This window comes from Rhizophagus irregularis, chromosome 7 (genome assembly GCF_026210795.1).
Source record: "Rhizophagus irregularis chromosome 7, complete sequence".
Classification (NCBI taxonomy): domain Eukaryota; kingdom Fungi; phylum Glomeromycota; class Glomeromycetes; order Glomerales; family Glomeraceae; genus Rhizophagus; species Rhizophagus irregularis.
Window position 1 is genome coordinate 2,499,017 of NC_089435.1, and position 21,002 is coordinate 2,520,018.

At 27.0% G+C, this 21,002-nt stretch overlaps 3 protein-coding genes across 3 annotated transcripts; 2 read left to right on the forward strand and 1 right to left on the reverse strand.

The window, feature by feature from the left end:
• Positions 1 to 524: 524 nt before the first annotated feature.
• OCT59_027341 (uncharacterized protein) lies at positions 525 to 2,890 on the reverse strand (the record flags this gene model as incomplete). The annotated part of the gene is made up of 7 exons (XM_066136885.1): positions 525 to 544; positions 741 to 773; positions 1,713 to 2,160; positions 2,271 to 2,447; positions 2,529 to 2,599; positions 2,697 to 2,736; positions 2,810 to 2,890. The coding sequence occupies 7 exons, from the start codon at positions 2,888 to 2,890 to the stop codon at positions 525 to 527; spliced, it is 870 nt and encodes a 289-aa protein (XP_065993325.1).
• A 4,311-nt stretch (positions 2,891 to 7,201) lies between these two features.
• OCT59_027342 (uncharacterized protein) lies at positions 7,202 to 8,611 on the forward strand. Its single transcript, XM_025321997.2, has 3 exons — positions 7,202 to 7,839; positions 7,908 to 8,112; positions 8,192 to 8,611. The coding sequence occupies exons 1-3, from the start codon at positions 7,224 to 7,226 to the stop codon at positions 8,394 to 8,396; spliced, it is 1,026 nt and encodes a 341-aa protein (XP_025167420.2). The 5' UTR covers positions 7,202 to 7,223; the 3' UTR covers positions 8,397 to 8,611.
• An 8,426-nt stretch (positions 8,612 to 17,037) lies between these two features.
• On the forward strand, positions 17,038 to 18,055 carry OCT59_027343 (uncharacterized protein; the record flags this gene model as incomplete). Its single annotated transcript, XM_066136886.1, has 3 exons — positions 17,038 to 17,376; positions 17,523 to 17,760; positions 17,838 to 18,055. The coding sequence occupies 3 exons, from the start codon at positions 17,038 to 17,040 to the stop codon at positions 18,053 to 18,055; spliced, it is 795 nt and encodes a 264-aa protein (XP_065993326.1).
• Between the last annotated feature and the right edge of the window lie 2,947 nt (positions 18,056 to 21,002).

Sequence of the window (21,002 nt, forward strand, 5' to 3'; positions counted from 1 at the left end):
ATATCTTAAATCTAACAAGTTTACTTATCTTACATGTACTAGTCACATAAAGTTTTACTTGTGTTTTTTTCTTTGCAGCAAAGAAACATTATTTCGGTAATCCAACATTCATGCAGGAAAGCTTGGGATGGTGTACATAATGTACTCCCGATTTAACTCGCTCCTTATAGTCTAACTATATTAAAATCTTGTATTACACATACGTCTTAAATTATTTGTACTATCTGGAATAGGTTAAAATAATAATTAAGAACAATTAAAGGATATAAAACAATGATATTTTAAGATGGTAAAACTTGAGAATGGAGCGTGCACAGTTTTGGAGTCGGCTCACGGTTCCCAGCTCGGTTCGGTTCAAACCGACTTGAATCACTTTGTTTCACGTGACGTTACACGAATTTCCAAAAAGGAAATTTTGTTCCCTGAAAAATTATGTTGTACTGTATTCCAAAAAAGGAAATTCCCGTGCTGATCATTTAATTCTGGCTGGAATTAAGAATTTATTAATTTGCTAATTATAGACTTTAGCTAACTCTAGCCGTTCCTTAAATTAATAATAAAATAAATCATAAAATTATTTTAAATAATTGCTATTATTATTAATTTGATATTATTATTATTAATTTTATTTATTATTATTTAAGTATTGCGAATTTTGGAAATTGCGCATAGTAAATTATAGTGGACAATACTGAAGTGGAAACTAACAAATAAGAATGCGAAAAACAAAAAAAACTTACCAAAGTTTGAGTCACTTGAGTCGGCTTGAGTCGCTGTAGTTGGTTTGAGTCGCTTGAGTCGGTTCGAGTCGCTCAAGTCGGTTCGAGTCGGTTTAGACTGAGCCGTTCCAAGTCAGTTTAACCGCTCTATTGAGCTGGAGCTGAACCGATGAGTGGCTTCCCATCTCTAAATATCGATCTCTGGAGCGAGCCGACAAAGTAAAATAAATTCTATTACCGATTCTTCCAGCTCTAGTGAAGGATGAAGATGACGAAGAGGAAAGGAATAACAAAGTGAATCAAGTAAAGAAAAAAGATAATAAATTTTTAGTTAAAACCTTTTATTTTAAAAATATTACTTAAGAGTACAAACGTGTTTTGAAAGTCAAGATTCAAGTAAAGTTCATAATACTCTGTGGTACAAGGATGGTTTGTTTATTTACAAGACATGTAATGCCGCATAACGGTCTTTTTTTTTACAAGGAGAGAAGTGCCATATATTGATTAAGCCTTTATTTTTTATTTTTATTTTTTTAAGAACACTAAAATTAAAATTGAAAAGCACTACAGTCAAATCAGTTCATGCATAACATAACAAATAAATAATTTTATAACATGATTTTACAATAACAGAAATTAATGTACACTCTCACTCGCTTTCATGTCATTCATGTTGTCAGTTGGCTTCATTTCATCAGTCATCATTAGTTTTCATTCCATCATTTGTTTTCGTGTTGTCAGTTTTTTTCATTTCATCATTCGTCTTAATGTTATCATTCGTTTTTATTTCATCACTCATTTTCATTTCATCATTCATTTTCATTTCATCACTCGTTTTCATGTCATTAGTCATTTTTCTTTCATCACTCGTTTTTATTTTGTCATTCATTTTAATGTCATCATTCATTTTAATGTCATCGTTCGTTTTAATGTCATCGTTCGTTTTTATGTCATCAATCGTTTTAGTATCATCACTAGTTGCAGCCGATATACCCATATTCAAGTCATCACTAGTTTGTCCATATGGATGATCATCAGCAGTAGCTTGAATTCTCGTCACCAAGTCATCACTAGTTTGTCCGTATGGATGGTCATCAACAGTAACTGGTACGCTCGTCATCAAATCATCACTAGTTTGTCCGTATGGATGATCATCAACAGTGATTGGATTAGTTTGTCTATATGAACTACTATCAGCAGCTGTCGATACATTCGTAATTGTAGTTTGCCCGTATGGATAATTATTAGCAGTAACCGGTGCTACATTCGTCATGACAACGCTGTATGGATGATTACTAGCAGTAGCCGGTACTACATTCGTCATGCCCACAACGTATGGATGATATACAACAGGCTGTCTGTATGGAGCAGCAGCAGCAGCAGCATCTTCTTTACTTTTTCTTCTCTGTGCATAAGTGTAAACTACTATAGCAAAGTAAATCTGCGTTTACATTAAATAAAATAATAATTATTAATATTTCTTAATTTGAATAGAATAATTTACCAAAAAAAAAAAAAAAAATAGACATATATATTATTTTTAATATGTACCGATAAAAGGGATGCAAAAATGGAAATAGCAATGGATACTGGCAGAAAATCACATTTGTAAAAAAGACATGATGAATCAGATACTTCAATGATAGTAACTATGAAATTACTTAAAATATCATGAAGTGTAGAGAGAATAACTATGCCAGAATATATTCTCAAATTTTTATAAGTATTCTAAAATAAAATTTAAATAGAATTAATAGAATATTTAATTTATCGAATAACATTAATATTTTTACTTATTTCATTACATACTGCACAAGTCAATACGTATAGTCCAAACGCTGCTCCAAGTGTTGTTAATGCATAAAGAACAATCTGTATCACTATTTTGTTAAAAAAAAAAAAAAAAAAAAATCATTTAATACCTTTTATTTTTTTTTATAAAAAATAAAGGGATGATACTTTTAAAAAGAGATTTACCTGTTCTAATTAAAATTGCACATGAATAAATTCCATAACACTTTATTTTTGAAAATATTTTGTTAAAGACGTTCACATACTTTATTAAACCTTGAAAGAATTTAAAAACATACAAGCCATAATAATGTTATAATCAGAACTCCAGCTTTTAGTGGAATACAACAGCAACAATTATTCAGTCTTGCTATAAACATCCTAATTATTTTGTGAAAAAATGATTTTAAAGGACAAACAAACAACCCAACTTACATTATTTATAAGAATGGAGAATTGGCTTGTAGATCTTGCGGAGTTTCCAGAAGTGCAAAATTGCAAATACATATGCGATAAGCCAAATTTAAATGAACGTCAAGTTTAATGAGTATAATAAAATTGTGTATAAAAAATCAGAGCTTTTGTTTCCAGTTGTTTTTGAACGTAAGATCAGCATATTCCAATTTTAAGTAATTAGCTTGGAGAAAAAAGTAGAAAAAAGTAGAAAAAAGTCCGTACAATATCTAACTTTAATTGTGGTATTATCTTAATTAATTTGATAAACATACTAACCAAGAAAGCTGTACAATTTATACTAAGTCAGCTTCTTTATTTGAACGTAATAGTCACAATATAAATGTAGATCATAATCAAATATGATAATGAAAATAAATTAGAATAATGATTAATTTAGTAAATTTAGTTAAGTATAATATGTTACGTAATAACTATCATTTGACTTTTTTTTCTTATTTTATTTATTTATTATTTTGTTATTTAATTAAAATAAAGGATGCACATATACCATTGGTTTTTTTTTATTAATTATAGTTACTAATATTTTTCTTTTTAAGGCTTATTAAAATAAAACAATAATTTCGGAATAATTACAGTATTAATTAGTACTTATTAATAAATTGATTTTAAAAATAAATCCATAAAATTAGAAATAGGAATAATAAGGCGACACAAAAAAAAATTGGTTCTCATATCACGGACGGGTCACCTGAGTGGAAAAATTCATCAACCAATAAAAATGCTCCACAACATATCAGATCTTTGTGACAGATTATTTGGCGCGGTAATTTTAAAAAATCACAAAATCTACCTTTCCTTTTAATTTAAAATTTTTAAACTTGCATTTTGGGTATATTTTCGCCTGCTCTGAGTTTACTTAGAGTTTTGATGACAATTTTATAAATATCGTCTTTGTCGATTGTTTAAAAAAAAAAAGGTTTGTTAAATTACTTTTTTTGATTAAATGTGATAAAGAACATACAATTCATGTCATAATTATTAGTAAATATATATAAAAAATAAATAAAGTAATATAATGTATAAGAATTTTAAAAAATATTGCATTATATAATTGTTAGATAAAATTTATAAAAAATACATAATATTATCTAATCTATATATCAAATAAAATTTATATTTAAACTATTATGAAATTTATTAAATAAAAAAATGATTATCTTTATAAAAGTTTTCAATGTTGTATACAAATAAAAAATACTTTAAAAAAAAGATCATACGTAAATTTTTTTTTTTTAGTTTAAAAAAAAATCAAGGAGAAATCACTTTCACCCTAACAAATTCAGCAATAGTAAGTTCAATGCTGCACTTATCCTGTAACGTAACCCATAAAATTGAATTGATGATCATCTTTCGTAGATCACCTGCGTTTATTATCTAATTATTTAAATAAATGAAAGAATATTATTATTTAAAAAATAAATAAATTTTTATTTTAAACAATTGATTAAAAGTTTATGAATTATTTCCAAAATATTATCATGAGGAGGTTCCTTTGATAAGAGTAAATTGTCCTATAAATCTAAATACTGAAATACATCACCAGACGTAAAATCTAAAATCCATTTTGGAACCGAAGGATTTCCTCTTTTATGATAAAATTATTGCTGTCTCGTTCAATAGAATGAATTACACAATACAAATTAGGGTGAATTTTGCTAGTATGGTACTCATTAAAAAGCTCTGTATTTTTTTTTTAATAGATTTTTTATTTAATTTATGGCGCAGTTAATCGTATACAAATTTTACATTTTTTTTTAAATTCTAAATATTTTGATGCAATAATATCATTTATATAACAATTTTTATATGATATTTAGTAATTTTTATTATCAATCAATTATTAATAAATAATTACTACCGTCAAATTTTTTTTTTAATTGCCGAACCGCATGTGATGGGATGAAAATTGTTATAATCGGTGCGGGCTACGAATAATATTTTATTTTAGTGATGCAAAAAACACACTTTGTATCTGGTAACCTTATGGCTACAGGTGACCTGGACGCTTCAAAAAACATTATATTATAATTCAAAAATTTTTATTATCTTATTTGCTGTTTAGCAATACAGTATATGCAATATACGTATATAAAATATAAGATAGTTAAGCAAGAGTTAAAATCGAAAATTAAAATGAGATGTCCCATTTGCTTCAAAGCTCACTGCTTAAATGAATACAAAAAGAAAACAATAAAAAGGAATAAAAGAGCAATGTTAAGAACATTTCTCGTTGAATAAATAGAATGAATAAAAAAACCCTTACTCATGTAAGTCCGGTGCATCTCAGCCGACATTCCTATAAATAAAAATAAATATAACGCTTCTAATCAAACAAACATCATGAAAATTTCGTAAGTCCGAACCATTTTGGCTGGAATTTTTACAAAATAGAAGTAGCAAATAGAAATGTTAGGAACGCTCTCCATTAAATAAACATAAAAAAAAATCTCTTCCTCTTTCTCTTCTCATTACTTGTAAGTCCTTCGTCTTGGCCTGCATTTCCTACAAAATAAAAGTAAACAGAAACGTTAGAAATGTTTCTTATCAAATAAACCTATCCTTTCCTTACCAATTACGGCATGACCCGTAAGTCCGTCCAGTCTTAAAAACAATTCGAAGTAGTGTCCATAATGTTTCAATTAAAAAAAGTTACAGTATAAATGAAATTAGAAAAAGTACGTTAGCAACGTTCTCAAAGCCTAAAAGAATCAGAAACAAAAAATAGAACATACCCAAAATATCATTATACGTACTCTTAGTAATAGATGTATCACGTTTAATGAAGTCATTAAATTATGATCTACATAGTGCCGCTTCATGTAATCACATGATGATCACTATATCCCGAGATTTTCATCTTTTTTGCTTTACATGACGGTAAATAATGGTAAAAAAATCAAGATTAATTATTATTTTTAGGAAAAAATATTATGTATTATTTTCAAAATAATTGATTTAACTCAGATGACTTTTTTAAAAGAAAAAGAAAACAATATCCTATAGTAAAAAAGAAAACAATATTCAATTGATCATCAATTATTATGTTTATCATTTTTACCATTTTATTACGTACCCAGTCGTACCATGTCCATCATTTTCACGTCCATGGGAAAAACTGAATGCATAAAGCTTGAAGCTTGAAACTTGAAGCTTGAAACATATTAAACATATTCTAAACTTAAAAAATAAACGTAAGCTTAGGTTTGAGCATAAGCTTAAGCATATATAATGTTATAAAAATGCAAGAAAATAACTGTGAAATTCAAATGATTTGCTGTTAATTTGACTTCATAGTCAAATCCTTCGTAATACTGTCAAACAGTTTAACTTTACAGTCAAACTCTTTACAAACAGTTTGACGAAATTAAAGTAATTCTAATAAAAGAAATTCTGTTTTTTTGGAATTCCCAAAAAGGAGGTATATTCCTTTTTAGGAAAATTATTTTTAAAATTCAAGATTTGCATTTAGATAAACACTTTGCTTTTACTGCCAAATTCTTTGCAATTTATACAAAATAGTTTATATTTAACGCCAAATACTTTTGTACTTCAAATTCAAATCAGCCCCAATAAGAAAAGTCTAAACCATATATAGGCATCACAATAACCATATGTTTGAATTTCATGATCGTCAAATTAAGGTTATTGCACAAACTTTTCGCCATTCTTTTTTTTCTTCAAGCTAAATAGATCAAAAATGACATTCAAAACCGTCTTTATTACTTTAAGTAAACTTGTAGAGCAGCCAAAATTACGTCTACTACACAATTTTTGAAATCCATATGTTAAGAATGTTAATGAAAAAAATTATTTTTTTTTTGATACATTTGTTGCGCTATACAACATATAACCTGTCACAGATTCCAGAGAGGGTTTGCCATACACTACATACTTTGTTTCCAAAAAAAACATGAGTACATGTTATTATCAGATAATCAGATTCCCGAAAAGGTTTACTATACACTTGATTCATCGTTCCCATATACTACATGTTAATGTATCACCTTTCTGAGTAGAAAAGACTGTTTTGTCATAAGATTCGAACACTCCACTTTTTGGGGGAAGTGAAAAGTTCACAATCTTATCTTTTTTAAGATTTCATTCGCACTTATTCATATAACCATTTATGATAAAAATAATTATGTGATGTGGAAGTGGCGATGAAACTCTGAAATTCTATAAAATGTCGACCTTTTCTTTCTGTCAAAGTCTTCATCGAAAATCAATTAATTCATTATGGGAAAAATCTTTGGTCAATTCATCGGCGGGGTCATTATTGCCTTGCAATTATTAATGATAGTTTACTTGGTCATCATTATAGATAAATCTTCATTGCCAGAGCGCGGGCAAGAAATTTCAAATCTTACTAACTTACCAATATGGATTAATGTTCCCTGTCCAAGCCTGCAACCTGAGGTCAAAAGGACTTGGTTGGAATATGTCTCAGCTTTTTTCACCGGCGTGGCAAGCTTGGCATGTATACAACGTATAAGAAAAGTAAATAAAAAGAATAGAACAAATATACCCACATGGGACACTGTCGTCGACGCCGTCAATAGATCTATCACCTCTAGCAAACCTATCGACCGGTCTATGTTCGACATTATTATTACCGTTTACGTCACCATCACATTTTTTGCTCTGGCTGTAGGATTGGTCTTTAGTGTAGGAAAATTGTGGGCAATTTTCGGAATATTTCATAATGTTATGGAAGTTTTCATCGTATCCGCGTTATTGCGTATGACAAGAGTCAATTACGTTATCTTGATCACATTGATTTATTCAGTGGTTTCCACAGGGGCCTTTAGTCAGTTGCCCTGGTATTGGGATGCGATGTTTTTCAAATTTCAAGGCAAGTTCTTTTTTTTATACCTTTCAACCACTCATATCTCTAACAATCAATCTTATTTCTTGTAACAGGTTTGATTCTGGATTTTATGATACCAGTCCTCTTCTCCATTGTGGCATATCAAAATCATGTTCAATCAGACGAAGAGAGCCAGCCACTTATTGATACGAACTCGACTAACTCCCGTCTAAAGGGCCTAGGATACTTGGTCTTTGCCGCTTTTGTTCATCTCATTGGAAATATATCTGATGTAGTTGGCAATGATTCCAGTATATCGTATGTATTTTTTGCGAGAGTGATTTATTTTATTTCTTGCCTAAAATTTTTTAAATTTTTCTTTTATAACATCCTTTAGGATTACTGTTTTTAATTTGTCATATTTTGTCGCCTTTCCGATATACGCCTATTACGTGTATAAAGATAAAACAGATAAAGATAATTCTGTGAAACCCATTCAAGCTAATATAACTGTTTTTGACTTTGTCCTGTTATTCTTGTGGGGTACTACTGCTAGTGGCATTAGCACTTTGATTGGAATAAAAGAGCTTAGGTGTACATAAATTGTAATACTCGAATCTTATAACGAAATTTATCCCAGTTGATCGCGTGATTACCATTAATGTAAAGTAAATATCTGCATATTGCGTATGAAGCATATGTATTAAAGTATATAGTGTCCATGTAATTTGTACAGTGGCTTAGTTCACGTTGAATATAAAAATAAAAATAAAAATAAAATCATATAACGATTATATAAATTATTTATATAAATAAAGAACACAAGAAACCAAGTGAAAGTTTAAAAAGTAAAAATACAGTTTTCAAGTGTCATTTTTTTTAAAAATTTCATCTGATTCAGATGTATAGAGCGGTGACGTTAAGAGGCAGTACGCTATTTGAATTTAGATAGTTTTACATTGTTTCTTTATTTTTATTCTTAATCTAAACCTTCTGCTCACCGACCCATAAATACATTTAATTTAAAAATTAAACTAGTAACCAAAGAACTGTTACTAAAAAAGATCACTTTTTCATGCGGGTGGAGGTGCATCGGATGATAAAAGTTTTTCCTGGAATCATTAGTGTTTTCTCTAAGCGTTGAAGGAAGGTGTGACTGACTGCTCATCGAATCATATTGTTGCACAATCCCCGACACATCACCCGGCACATTCTAATCACGAGGTGATCCGCAAATTTTGCTGATATCTTCGAATATTTGAATACGTATTCCACACATCATTATAAAATTATAAAAAAACACTTAATGTGTATGTTGCTAAATTAGTATTCACAGCTCATTTAATCATTTTCCATATAAGCGAATATTTCACTCGGTACGCAATTTTATAAAAAATAATCTAATGATTAGAGTGATCAGAAAGTTCGAACGCTTATAAATGAACGAAAAATTCGGCCTAAGGGTGGATAGCATCTTCTGGTAAGAAGTTGCGGATACGATTAACCAACAATTTTTATCGCTTTTTAGTGGGAATAGTGAGGATTTACTATGTAAGTATAGGGATGGCGTAATCAAAATATATTTTGTTTTATTTACAGACAACCTATGCTTATCTTAATGGAACCGGACGAAAAAAAGTTTTAGTAGGGAAGATATACTGTATTATGAAGAATTCTCCGAATTTTGTAAAAGGCCAGGTAATATGCTACAAACTGCCAGTACCATTAAAATTTTTCAAAAGAATATGATGGTATGGCAGAAAAAAAGCAACCCACTTTCTCGTATATGGTGCTTTTTGTATGATCAAAAAAGAGGAATACGGTGGGATTTTTTTTATTGCTACTAATCCCTATGAAAAAAAATCATCCAATTTTTGTACAATATTTGTTCAAGTCCGTGTGGAAATTGTACAATTATTGCAGATTTTTGGATAAAAATAGTTATGAAGTTTTTCAAAGCATATTAAAAGTATGCAATTTTTGTACAACTTAAATTTAGGATATAGAAAATGTTCAATTTTTGTGTGATTTTTATACAACTTAAATTTAGGATACAGAAAACATTCAATTTTTGTACAATAAAAATTGTGATTATTGTACAACTTGAAAATAGACTTAAATTTAGGATACAGAAAGCAATTTTTGGGTAATCCTATTATACTACTTTCCATCTTACCTGTATGGTTACATTTGACCACTTTTAGGGTCGAATAGACCACTTTTAACCATTACAAATAGATTTTCCTAAGTAAAGTGATTTATGCAGTAAGGTTACACAAAATTCAACCGCATATTTGCTTATAAACGGGCATCTTCTGAAATTTTTGTATCATCTTGTAACTAAAAAAAAGTCAAAAACTTTTTATTAGGTTACACAATTAGTTCTGACCGGAATTATAATTTGGCCAGAATTATGCGGTAAAAATCAACTCTTAAAATTATATATGTTAGTCACGTGATCTGATCGTCAAAATAAATATGATGACGCGTAATGTTTTTGTTTGTTTTTTTAACCTTTTAACTTTTCTTCAACTTTCTTTTAAAATATCAGGTAAAAAAAACTTGTGTTCTTTATCTTTTTATTTTCCTAACTTTTTACATTTTAATGTTACTAACTTGCTTTCTTCACTAACTTCATACTTTTTTTTATTACTAATACTAATAATTTACTTTTTAACACTACTAATTTGCTTTCTTCACTAACTTCATACTTTTTTATTACTAACACTAATAATTTACTTTTTAACACTACTAATTTGCTTTCTTCACTAACTTCATACTTTTTTATTTAATACTAATAATTTACTTACACTAATAATTTACTTTCTTCTTTGATACTACTAATTTACTTTCATGTTATTAACATACTTTATTTTATTTTATTTTCTTACAAATTTTTATATTTATGATTATATCAAATTTAGTATTTTATTTATGAAATATTGTGTATATTTTTTATATTTTACGTCAATAAAAAAAATTCATAATTTCACTTTATAAATTGCCTGTTATTACTGTAAAATTTAACCTATAATTCCTAAAATATGGCCTAAAATTTGGCTCAAAAATCACACAATAATTGTATAAATTCAGGTCAAAAATAGGATAATTATTGAATAAATTACCATGCAATAATTGTGTGATTTATTGCAATTTTTAGCACAATTATTGTATGGTCAAATATACAGAAATCGTAGTGAATTTAATTGAATGATTTTTCAACAAAAATCACACAGACTTTTTTCATAGGGTAAGAGAAAATCTGTATTCTAGTTTTTTTACATGTATTGAAAAATATCCACTAGATAGACCAAAGGAAGAAACATTGCTGTATATCAATAATAATAGATAAATGCATTTGTATTATAATAAAAAAAAAGCACAAATATATTTACAACTGCGCCAGCTAAGTGCTCCCTTAATAAGGCACTGAATTTTTTTACTTTACGTTACTCCCTTATATATGTCTCGTGAGTCGTGATCTGTTTGTTATCTGTACAACAGAAAATATTGAATAATTACGTAACATTTATTAAAAAAAAAAAATTTCATTTTTTTTTCTTAAGAAATACTTTACAAATCAATTATTTTATATAAATTATTATTTTATCACATTTAAAAACTAGTGTTTTTACACTTTATTACAATAAAATCAATTTCAATAAGCCTAAAAACAAACATTATTTTTAATGAAATGGTTTTAATACGTGTAAAAAAATACTAATTGCTCTAAGGGCTGTAATTTATATATAAAAGTATTAAGATTGTTATGAATATTTAGAGTTGTTTTAATAAAAATTAATACTTAAGTGGTTCCATACCCATTTCATTCTACAAAAGCACTGAAATCGCGCTGTAAAATTGCATATACCCCATAAACACGTGTGGTAAAACATGTGATCTTCTTTTGATGCTGCGGTTCAATAAATTTTTATTTAATGAATATATTATTCTTTTCGTAAGTAGATGATTTATTTTCTTTTTTTCCTTTTAGTATGATCTTAAATTATAATATTTTATTTTTACATTATCTTCAGTAAATCGTAGCACAAATAGGGATGCCAACGGTCGGTTCGGTTCGGTTTCAGTTTTAAAACCGTGGTTTTCAACCAAAACCGAACTGACCGCATAACCGACCGGTAAAACCGAACCGTAAAACCGGTACAAAACCGAATTTTAAATTTTATTGATTTATTAATAATTCGTTAATAAACAATATCATTAAACTTATTAAAAGTTTTTTATTAATGATTTTTACAAAAAAAAATAACTAAATAATTGTCAATAAACCAATAAAAAAAATACTAATAAATGTTAATAAATGAATAATGCTAATAATGTTTAAATTTAGTAAATTTTTGCTGGAAAATATTGAAACTCCTTATATATAATTAATATATTTAAATTCATTATACTAAATTAAAATATTTAAGTTATTCAATTCCTTCAATCATCCAACTTCTTAAACACAAACATGCCCTAGTTGTATCCTCATCCAACCTATTTCTTTTTTTACTTACCACATTACCAGCCAAAGAAAATAATTGTTCACAGGGTACTGAAGAAGCTTGTACAGATAAATAACTCTGGGCCATTTTTGATAATATAGGGTATTCTGTTGAATGAGCATGCCACCATGATAATGGTTCTATATCAAAACTTGCATCTGCTGATTCCCAGTATTTTAACAATTCATCAGTATTTGAATTTCTTTGTTGACGTACAGATGATAAACGTTGAACAAATATAGATGCATTATTATTAGATGGCAAATTACTTAAAGCTGAATCTGGAAAATTATTACGAATGGGTTCAAGAATCTCATTGATTTCCAAGTTTTTGTATGCAATTGTTTTGTACCTTGGGTCAAAAAATGCTGGAACATGAGTCATTTTATCAATGTGAGCCCAATATTCTTGAATTTTATTACGGATTGCCAAAAGAACTTCACCAAGAGAATAGTTATGACCTCTATTTTCATTAAGATCAACAAGTAAACCTAAAAGTACTACTCTTGCATATGCTATTGTTGGATATGTTTGTGTGGAAAGTTCGGCTGTAGCAATATGAAATTGTGATAATAAATTAACCAGATGCTAAAATTAAAACTTGTAATTAATAATTAAATATAAAATAATAATTTAATAATTATTATAAAAATTAACACTTACTTCAATTTTTTCCCATTCCCTTTCATTAAGCCAAATATCCTGAAGTGGTTGATGTCGAGATTTTATTATTAATAAGTCATCCTTAAGAATTAATGCACGTTCAGCCATAAGGAATACAGAATTCCATCTGGTTTTAACATCCAAAATTGGATGCTTAAATGTATGATTAGCAGCAATTGCTAATCTTTCTAATTCCTCAAGATATAATTGGGTTCTCCTAACACGTTTTACTATTTTTCTTAACTTCTTAATTAAATTTTCTACATGTTTTAATCCTGCATTTACTGCAAGATTTAATATATGACATATACAATGAGAATGAATAAAATCTAATGCAGGTGTTTGAATGTCAAAATCATTTTTTAACAATCTACAAGCCACAACCATATTACTTCCATTATCAGTAGTAATGGATATAATTTTTTGTTTGAGATCAAAATCTACTAAAAGTTTATTGAGAATTTCATAAATTGCATTTCCAGTATGAGAACCAGTTATTCGCAAAACTTCAAGTGTAAAATGCTTCAACTTCCATTCATTAGTAATAAAATGAATTGTAACTCCAATAAATGCTTCATTTTTAATACTTGACCATATATCAGTTGTAATTGAGCAACGACCTGGAATATCTTTAACAAAATCAACAATATGTTCACGCCTAGATTTAAATTCAGACATTATTTCATTTTTTAATGTAGTACGACCTGGACATCTAAATTTTGGATTTAATTTTTGTATAAATTCATTGAAATAAACACTATCAACAAGAGAAAATGGTAGCATGTCAATTACTATCCATTTAATAAGAAGTTTAACGAATTCAGCATTTTTTTCTTTATCATAAAAGGAAGTAATGTTGCCCTTAAATTTAAGAGTTGTTTGGTTGGCTTCTCTATGAATATGTTTGTGATATTTTTTAATGTGATTTCGCAATGTTGTTGTAGAACTTTTTGCTGAAAAAAATTTATTACAAATCTTACATTTAGGTTTTTCTGGATCTGTTACTTTATCTATATGCTCCCATACATCAGATGGCGTTCTATTACTTTGGTTTTCATCATCTTCATTTTCCTCATCATCAAGTTCCTGCTGATTTGTATTATCATCATCTAAAATCATATCATTTCTGTGCATTTCTAAACTATACGCTGAGTGTTGAGAGGAACTCCCAAAAGAATATTCACTCTCATCTTCTGAAGTATAGTTTGAGTCAACATCAAAATTATCCATTAATTTTAAAATCAATTATTTAGGCAAAAAAAATTAATAAATAGATACTTTGATGATTTGTTAAAAAAAGAATAAAAATATTTTAATAAATTTTTTTTTTTTTAAGCGCACTTTACAAAAAAACATTTGCATATGAAAATAAGCCAATAAACTAATTTTAGTAATGGTGCAGTGATTTACAGCTTATATAATTTCCGCAGAATAATAAAAACAAGTTATTTAATATCATATGTATCAAATTTGTAATTGATCGTCATTTAATAATCAATTAGCAGTATCGGTTTTTTGATCGGTTTTTTTATATATAAAACTGTCGGTTAACCGGTCAGTTTTAGACTGGAACCGAACCATAACCGAACCGGTAAAAACCGGTTATGATCGGTCATAACCGAACTTTTGGCATCCCTAAGCACAAATTAATAATAACTAATTATTTTCAATTTCAAACGTGATCGTAATCTACTTAAATGTTTACCGCGTGATATAAACAGTCCAATAGCTAAGTATAAAAACGTTTGACTGCCTAAACGAAGTTCTTTTCCACAATCAATTTGAAAATAGGCTCAAAATAAATACTAAATATCATAACAGGCTAAAGATTTCTGAAAATTTTTATATCTAAATATTGGCTAAAAGTAGAAGTTATACTATTAATCATGTCAATGTATGAAATATTACAAAATAAATGTGACTTACGCACATATGTATTTAATATTGAAATCTATATTACTTTCATACTTGTCGTTAATACATTTAATTTTATTACACTTTACAACAATTTAGATTACTTAATTATAATAGATAACTAAATTTTAATTGCTTAAATGATCTTACGCCTATACTACAGAAAAAAAAATTGTTTTTGAAATTTGAAACATAACAGTATTTAAAATTTATTTTGATTGAGTTTGTTTGGATTACAAATATTTTAATAACAAAAAGAAAAAACTTTACTTGATTTGTTTTTCTGATCAATTTAAATTTTTGTAGCGTCAAGGAAGCCTTTTGTCAATAACATATAATTAAACAAACATAACCTTAACATACATAGTTTAAATCATTTAAAATAGTTTTTGTTTAACATATTGTATAAAATATAATATAGTAACAAGTATTTCATCATTAGCACTTTAAATTTCAAATTAAATTATAAATAATTTTAATAATACTTCTTTAATCAGAAACTAGTCAAAATATAAATAAAATACAATTGGTCGATTTGCATCAGCTGATCGTTGACGTAATGCTAGTAATGCTGGCCGAAACACTTAAGGCATTATAATATTGGACAATCAATATCGGGCTGATCGGCGCACAAATTTTGCTAAAGAACCGTTGATTATATTATTTTTCGGGCTCCGATGCATTGATCTGCATTATGATTGTTTATGTTCCAAATTGTAATGTTGGACAAGAAATAATAAATCATCCTTTATTTACCAATTATGAATTTTTTGAAACCCTTTTTTCCAAAATTAATTAATTAGAATTACGTGGTAGAAAATGAACTGGTATAATTTAGATGAACGATATGAACGATCAAAATTGTTCTGAACTTCAAGTTCTTAATATAAATCTCATATATCTTGTTTCTTTTCTACAGAAAATCATTAAGAAAACTATTGGAAGTATTTAAAAAATTGGGCGGATTCTATGTACTATAATATATCATTATATAATCCTGGTCATTTTATTAAAGTATTTCCTAATCTTACTTAGATATGTTAGAATTATTTTGAAAGATCAATATCTTGACAATCTTGAATTACTTTTAATCAATTGTAAATTATTAGAAGGATTGTATATTTATAAAATTCTGCCTTATTTACTGAATACATTAATTAGAGTTGCTCTGATAACTTTATATAATATATTGCAATTTTAAAATAACTAAATTGTATTGGTTCTCTAATCATTGGAATTTGGAAGGGTCGAAAACGTTGTATTTGTATTCTAGGATTCTAAATGATATTGTTTATAATTTAAATGAAATGAAAATTGTGTAAATTAAGGTATAATTAAAAAATTTCAAAATTGTAACTTTAATGAAGGTTTTAAGTGTTAATATTAATTATTTTTGTTAATTTATTGCAACTTCTAACGCTTATTTTTTATTTTTTAAAAAATAGATATTAACTCTTCATACATGAATTATTTTTTTTTTAAGTATATAATAGCCATAAAAAGTATTTTTTTTTACTATTTATGTATTTTTGATTATAAAGAATTTTATGAATTTACAATAACTTTTACTATTGAACGTAATTATCATATTTTTCAAGGAATAACCAGAAATTCCAAAACAAAATATCTAATTACAGTATATCAATTGTACACTTAAATATTCAATTTACACTCATTTGTCAAAATGTTGATAAAAGTGCTATAAAATGCTTATAATATTAAAACTTTAAATTTGTTTATTTTTGTTTTATATTTATACCTATTTTCTTTTTTATGGAAAAATGATTGACATGGAATTTTTCAACGCAGATCAGTGTATCGGAAATAATATGGACCGAAAGAAATTGTGACTTCTACTTTTGGTTAAAATATTCCTTTCTAGTAACTCATTCATTTCATATTGAATAATAAAAAAAGCTTTTGTCTAAAAAAAAAAATTGTTTAAAAGAAAATAAAAAATTAATAAAATTTATTTCTAGTAAAATAAATTCTTAAATGGAAACTAAATTTGAATAATTTAAATACCTCAGACAAAGATACAAATACATTAATCAACAAAAATTGTTTATACTGTAATAAGCCTTCTACTGAAGAATTATTGTGTAAAGAATGTATTATTTCTCTGGATAAATTAGCAGATAATGGTAATAAAGAAGCAATGTTTGATTTAGCTGATTTCTATTATATTGGAAAAGGAACAGAAAAGAATTTAGAAAAATCCTTTCATTGGTATCAAAAAGCAGCAGAAAATGATCATGAAGAAGCAATGCTTAATTTATTCATATGTTATGAAAATGGAGAAGGAACAGAAAAGGATTCAGAAAAAGCCTTTTATTGGTATAAAAAAGCAGCAGAAAATGGTGATGAAATAGCAATGCTTAATTTATTCATATTTTATAAAAATGGAGAAGGAACAGAAAAGAATTTAGAAAATCCTTTCATTGGTGTCAAAAAGCAGCAGAAAATGGTGTTAAATATGCAATGCTTAATTTATCCAGTAACTATGATAATGGAGAAGGAACAAAAAAGAATTTAGAAAAAGCATTTTATTGGTATCAAAAAGTGGCAGAAAATGGTGAAGAAAAGCAATGAATAATTTAGCCATATGTTATGAAAATGGAGAAGGAACAGAAAAGAATTTAGAAATTATTGGTAGCGGAAAATGGTGATAAAGAGGCAATTAATAATTTAGTAGCCATCTGTTATGAAAATGGAGAAGGAACAGAAAAAGATTTAGAAAAAGCCTTCTATTTGTATCAAAAAGCAGCAGAAGATGATCATATTGAAGCAATGATTAATTTAGCCAATATTTATGAAAATGGAAAAGGAATGGAAAAGGATTTTGAAAAGGCTTTTTATTGGTATCAAAAGGCAGTAGAAAGTAATAAAGTGAATCCTAAAAATGAAGTCAAATTCTGTAACGAATACAAGAATTTATTGATAAATTTATTCAAAAAGCACAATTAAATGCTAAAAATAGTCATGAAATTTTAGAGTGGATACCTTATAATAAATCGTCAAATATTAATTATTATGATAAAGGAGGATTTAGTGAAATTTATAAAGCTTTCTGGTCAGATGGGCCTATTTATAGTTGGAATATTGACAAAAAACAATGGATAGACAAACATACTATGAGGTTATTCTTAAAAAACTTAATAATTCATCAAACTTAAATAGCAAATTTTTGGATAAGGTATGGTATTTATATTTAGTTGTATATTTTATTTCTTTTTCAAAAATTTAATATTTTTTTATTATTTATATAGTGGAAATATCATTATAATTGTCAGAAAAAGTCATTTTCAAAATTTATTCAATTCTTTGGAATTACCCATGAACTCCCATACAATGATATTTTAATAAGTTCTAACGGAAAGAGTCATATATTACAGTATTATTAAAAATAATATATTACTGAAATCTGTAAAAGATAGATTAGAACTCTAATCTAAATTATTTATAAGTGTAAATAATTGTATACTTGCAATTCTTCAGTAAATTCTCTAAGATTACTTCGCTGATTGTTTTGTATAATCACTAATAAAAAAATCCTTTGCCTTCAAACGATGTATTTTTATGTAATAAAAATTCTTACTAAGTACATCAAATAATCCACCACTGGCGTTTACTGGTCGGCTTGCTAGTCGACTTTATTGGTGGTATATAAGAATGCATTTCATATTCAATAGAAGAAAAACTATCAATTGCTTCCTTATTAATTTAAAAAATTTAAATAAATAAAAAATCAATAAATAAAAACAAATATAATATAATTAATTAATAATTTACCGTTGTTGAATGTCGAATGTCGATGAATAAGTTTCTTTAAATAATGCTTTGCAATATACAGTATCTTACCACTAAATTTTATTTGTAAATTTCTAAAAATCCAATAGGTAAATTCAAAACAATTAATATATTTGATAAAACCCTATTTTTCACATGTTTGCAAATGAATTAGAATTATCTGATAAGTAATCAAAGAGAATTTAATGAAATAATGGATAATCTCTTTATAGCAGATATGCATGGCTTTACCATTGTATAATCTAATTAGAATTTTATACTCTTTCTAGAAATAGCATTATATTTTATAAAATTTATACTTTTCTAAAATTTAAATAAAATAATAAAGTCTTAATTTGATAAAAATTTGAATTTATTTATAATTCAGGATTGCGGCATCCATGCTGAATCTGAATTGACGTAACCGTAATTATTTTTACGGAAACAATGTAATTTGGTGTAATGTATTTTGACAGACATATTCATTACAATAAATGGGATTCAACTGACAGTCCATTCCCTTATCCTTATAGTAGCAAAGAAAAATAAACATTATTAATGTTTCTTATTCTTTATTATATTCTTCATTGGACTTAATGTCTTTTCATTATCATTATTCACATTCTGAGCCCTTCCTTCTTTAGATTGGACAACAGGTTTATATCCAGTTTGTTCATTTTTCACTTTTTTAGATAGTGATTTAGTTTTTCTATGGAATCCTTTGAATATTTTTGGTTATTGATTTTGGTGTAGTAAATATAAATATCTTAGAGTTTTCTGAAGGGGATATTCTGTCACATCCCTTTACATCAGTAAACAAAGTATCTACTATTAATATCTTAATTTAGGGCTTTATATGGGTCAGAAAATGAGTATCACTTACTTTATAACCTTAGACTAATTTCCTCCAGTAAGTTTTTAGTCCTTCACCTTGCCATTCTTTTTCCTACATATTATAAGAAAGTTAGAGAGATGTTAGCATATGCAACTTTTTTTTATTTAGTGATAAAGTAAGGCATATAGTTAACTCACCAAAACCAAGAGTCCTTTGTGCCTGAATTAAGAACACTTGGAGTGGGCACCAGTATTAAAACCCGGTAATCCTCCTGAGTCAACTGGAGTGAACTAGAAGTTCCCTCCCTTTGCAAAATAAAAAAAAGAGTACTTTTATTTTTACTATTGTTTAATATGGCTTCTGCTTCTTTAAGATCAATATTTTGAAGTCATATCCTTTCTCCGAAAATAATAAAGGTATAATCATTTCATGGTTGCTTTCTAAGAATCCACAGTACAACTAATTCTTTCAATATATAAGAAACTATTACTAGAAAGTTTAAAGAAGTTTTCATGTTATAGAACTTACCATCATAACCAACATATGAATTAGAGGTTTCTTCATAAATAATCCTTAGAAATACATTTAAAACTACCTCTGCAAGCAAGGATTCTTATATCGGATTTATCAATACCCTATAGAATTATTTTTTAAAAAAAATAAATAAAATTTCTTTACTGAAACTTGCGAAATCGGGACTGTGTAGTAGCTATGTAGCTGCTATATATATTAAAAAAAGTAGTAGGCGTATCGCTATTTTATGTTTAACGTAGGGTATCCATATGGAGCGAATATAGTTTAAGTGTAACCTATGTAATGCAAAAATGTAGTTTAGTTAATGTAATAATATTGCAAAAATGTAGTTTAAGTGTAGCCTATGTAATGCAAAAATGTAGTTTAGTTAATGTAATAATATTGCAAAAATGTAGTTTAAATGTAGCTTATGTAATGCAAAAATGTAGTTTAGTTAATGTAATAATATTGCAAAAATGTAGTTTAAATGTAGCTTATGTAATGCAAAAATGTAGTTTAGTTAATGTAATAATATTGCAAAAATGTAGTTTAAATGTAGCTTATGTAATGCAAAAATGTAGTTTAGTTAATGTAATAATATTGCAAAAATGTAGTTTAAGTGTAGCTTATGTAATGCAAAAATGTAGTTTAGTTAATGTAATAATATTGCAAAAATATAGTTTATTTAATGCAAAAATATTGTTTAGTTAATGTAAAAATATTGCAAAAATGTAGTTTATTTAATGCAAAAATATTGTTTATTTAAAGTAATATTACAGTTTACTCAAAGTTATAATACAGTTTCATTGTATTAATTATCTAAATCTATATTAAATCTATATTAAATCTATATTAAATATATTTTGTATCGATATTAATCTATGCTTCTAAAGTTTTGAATTCCTTTTTTCGAAACTATACTTGGATTTTGGTTTCCAAGCTGGAGCCAAAAAAAAAAGGAAAAAAATTAAAAAAAAACTTAAGTT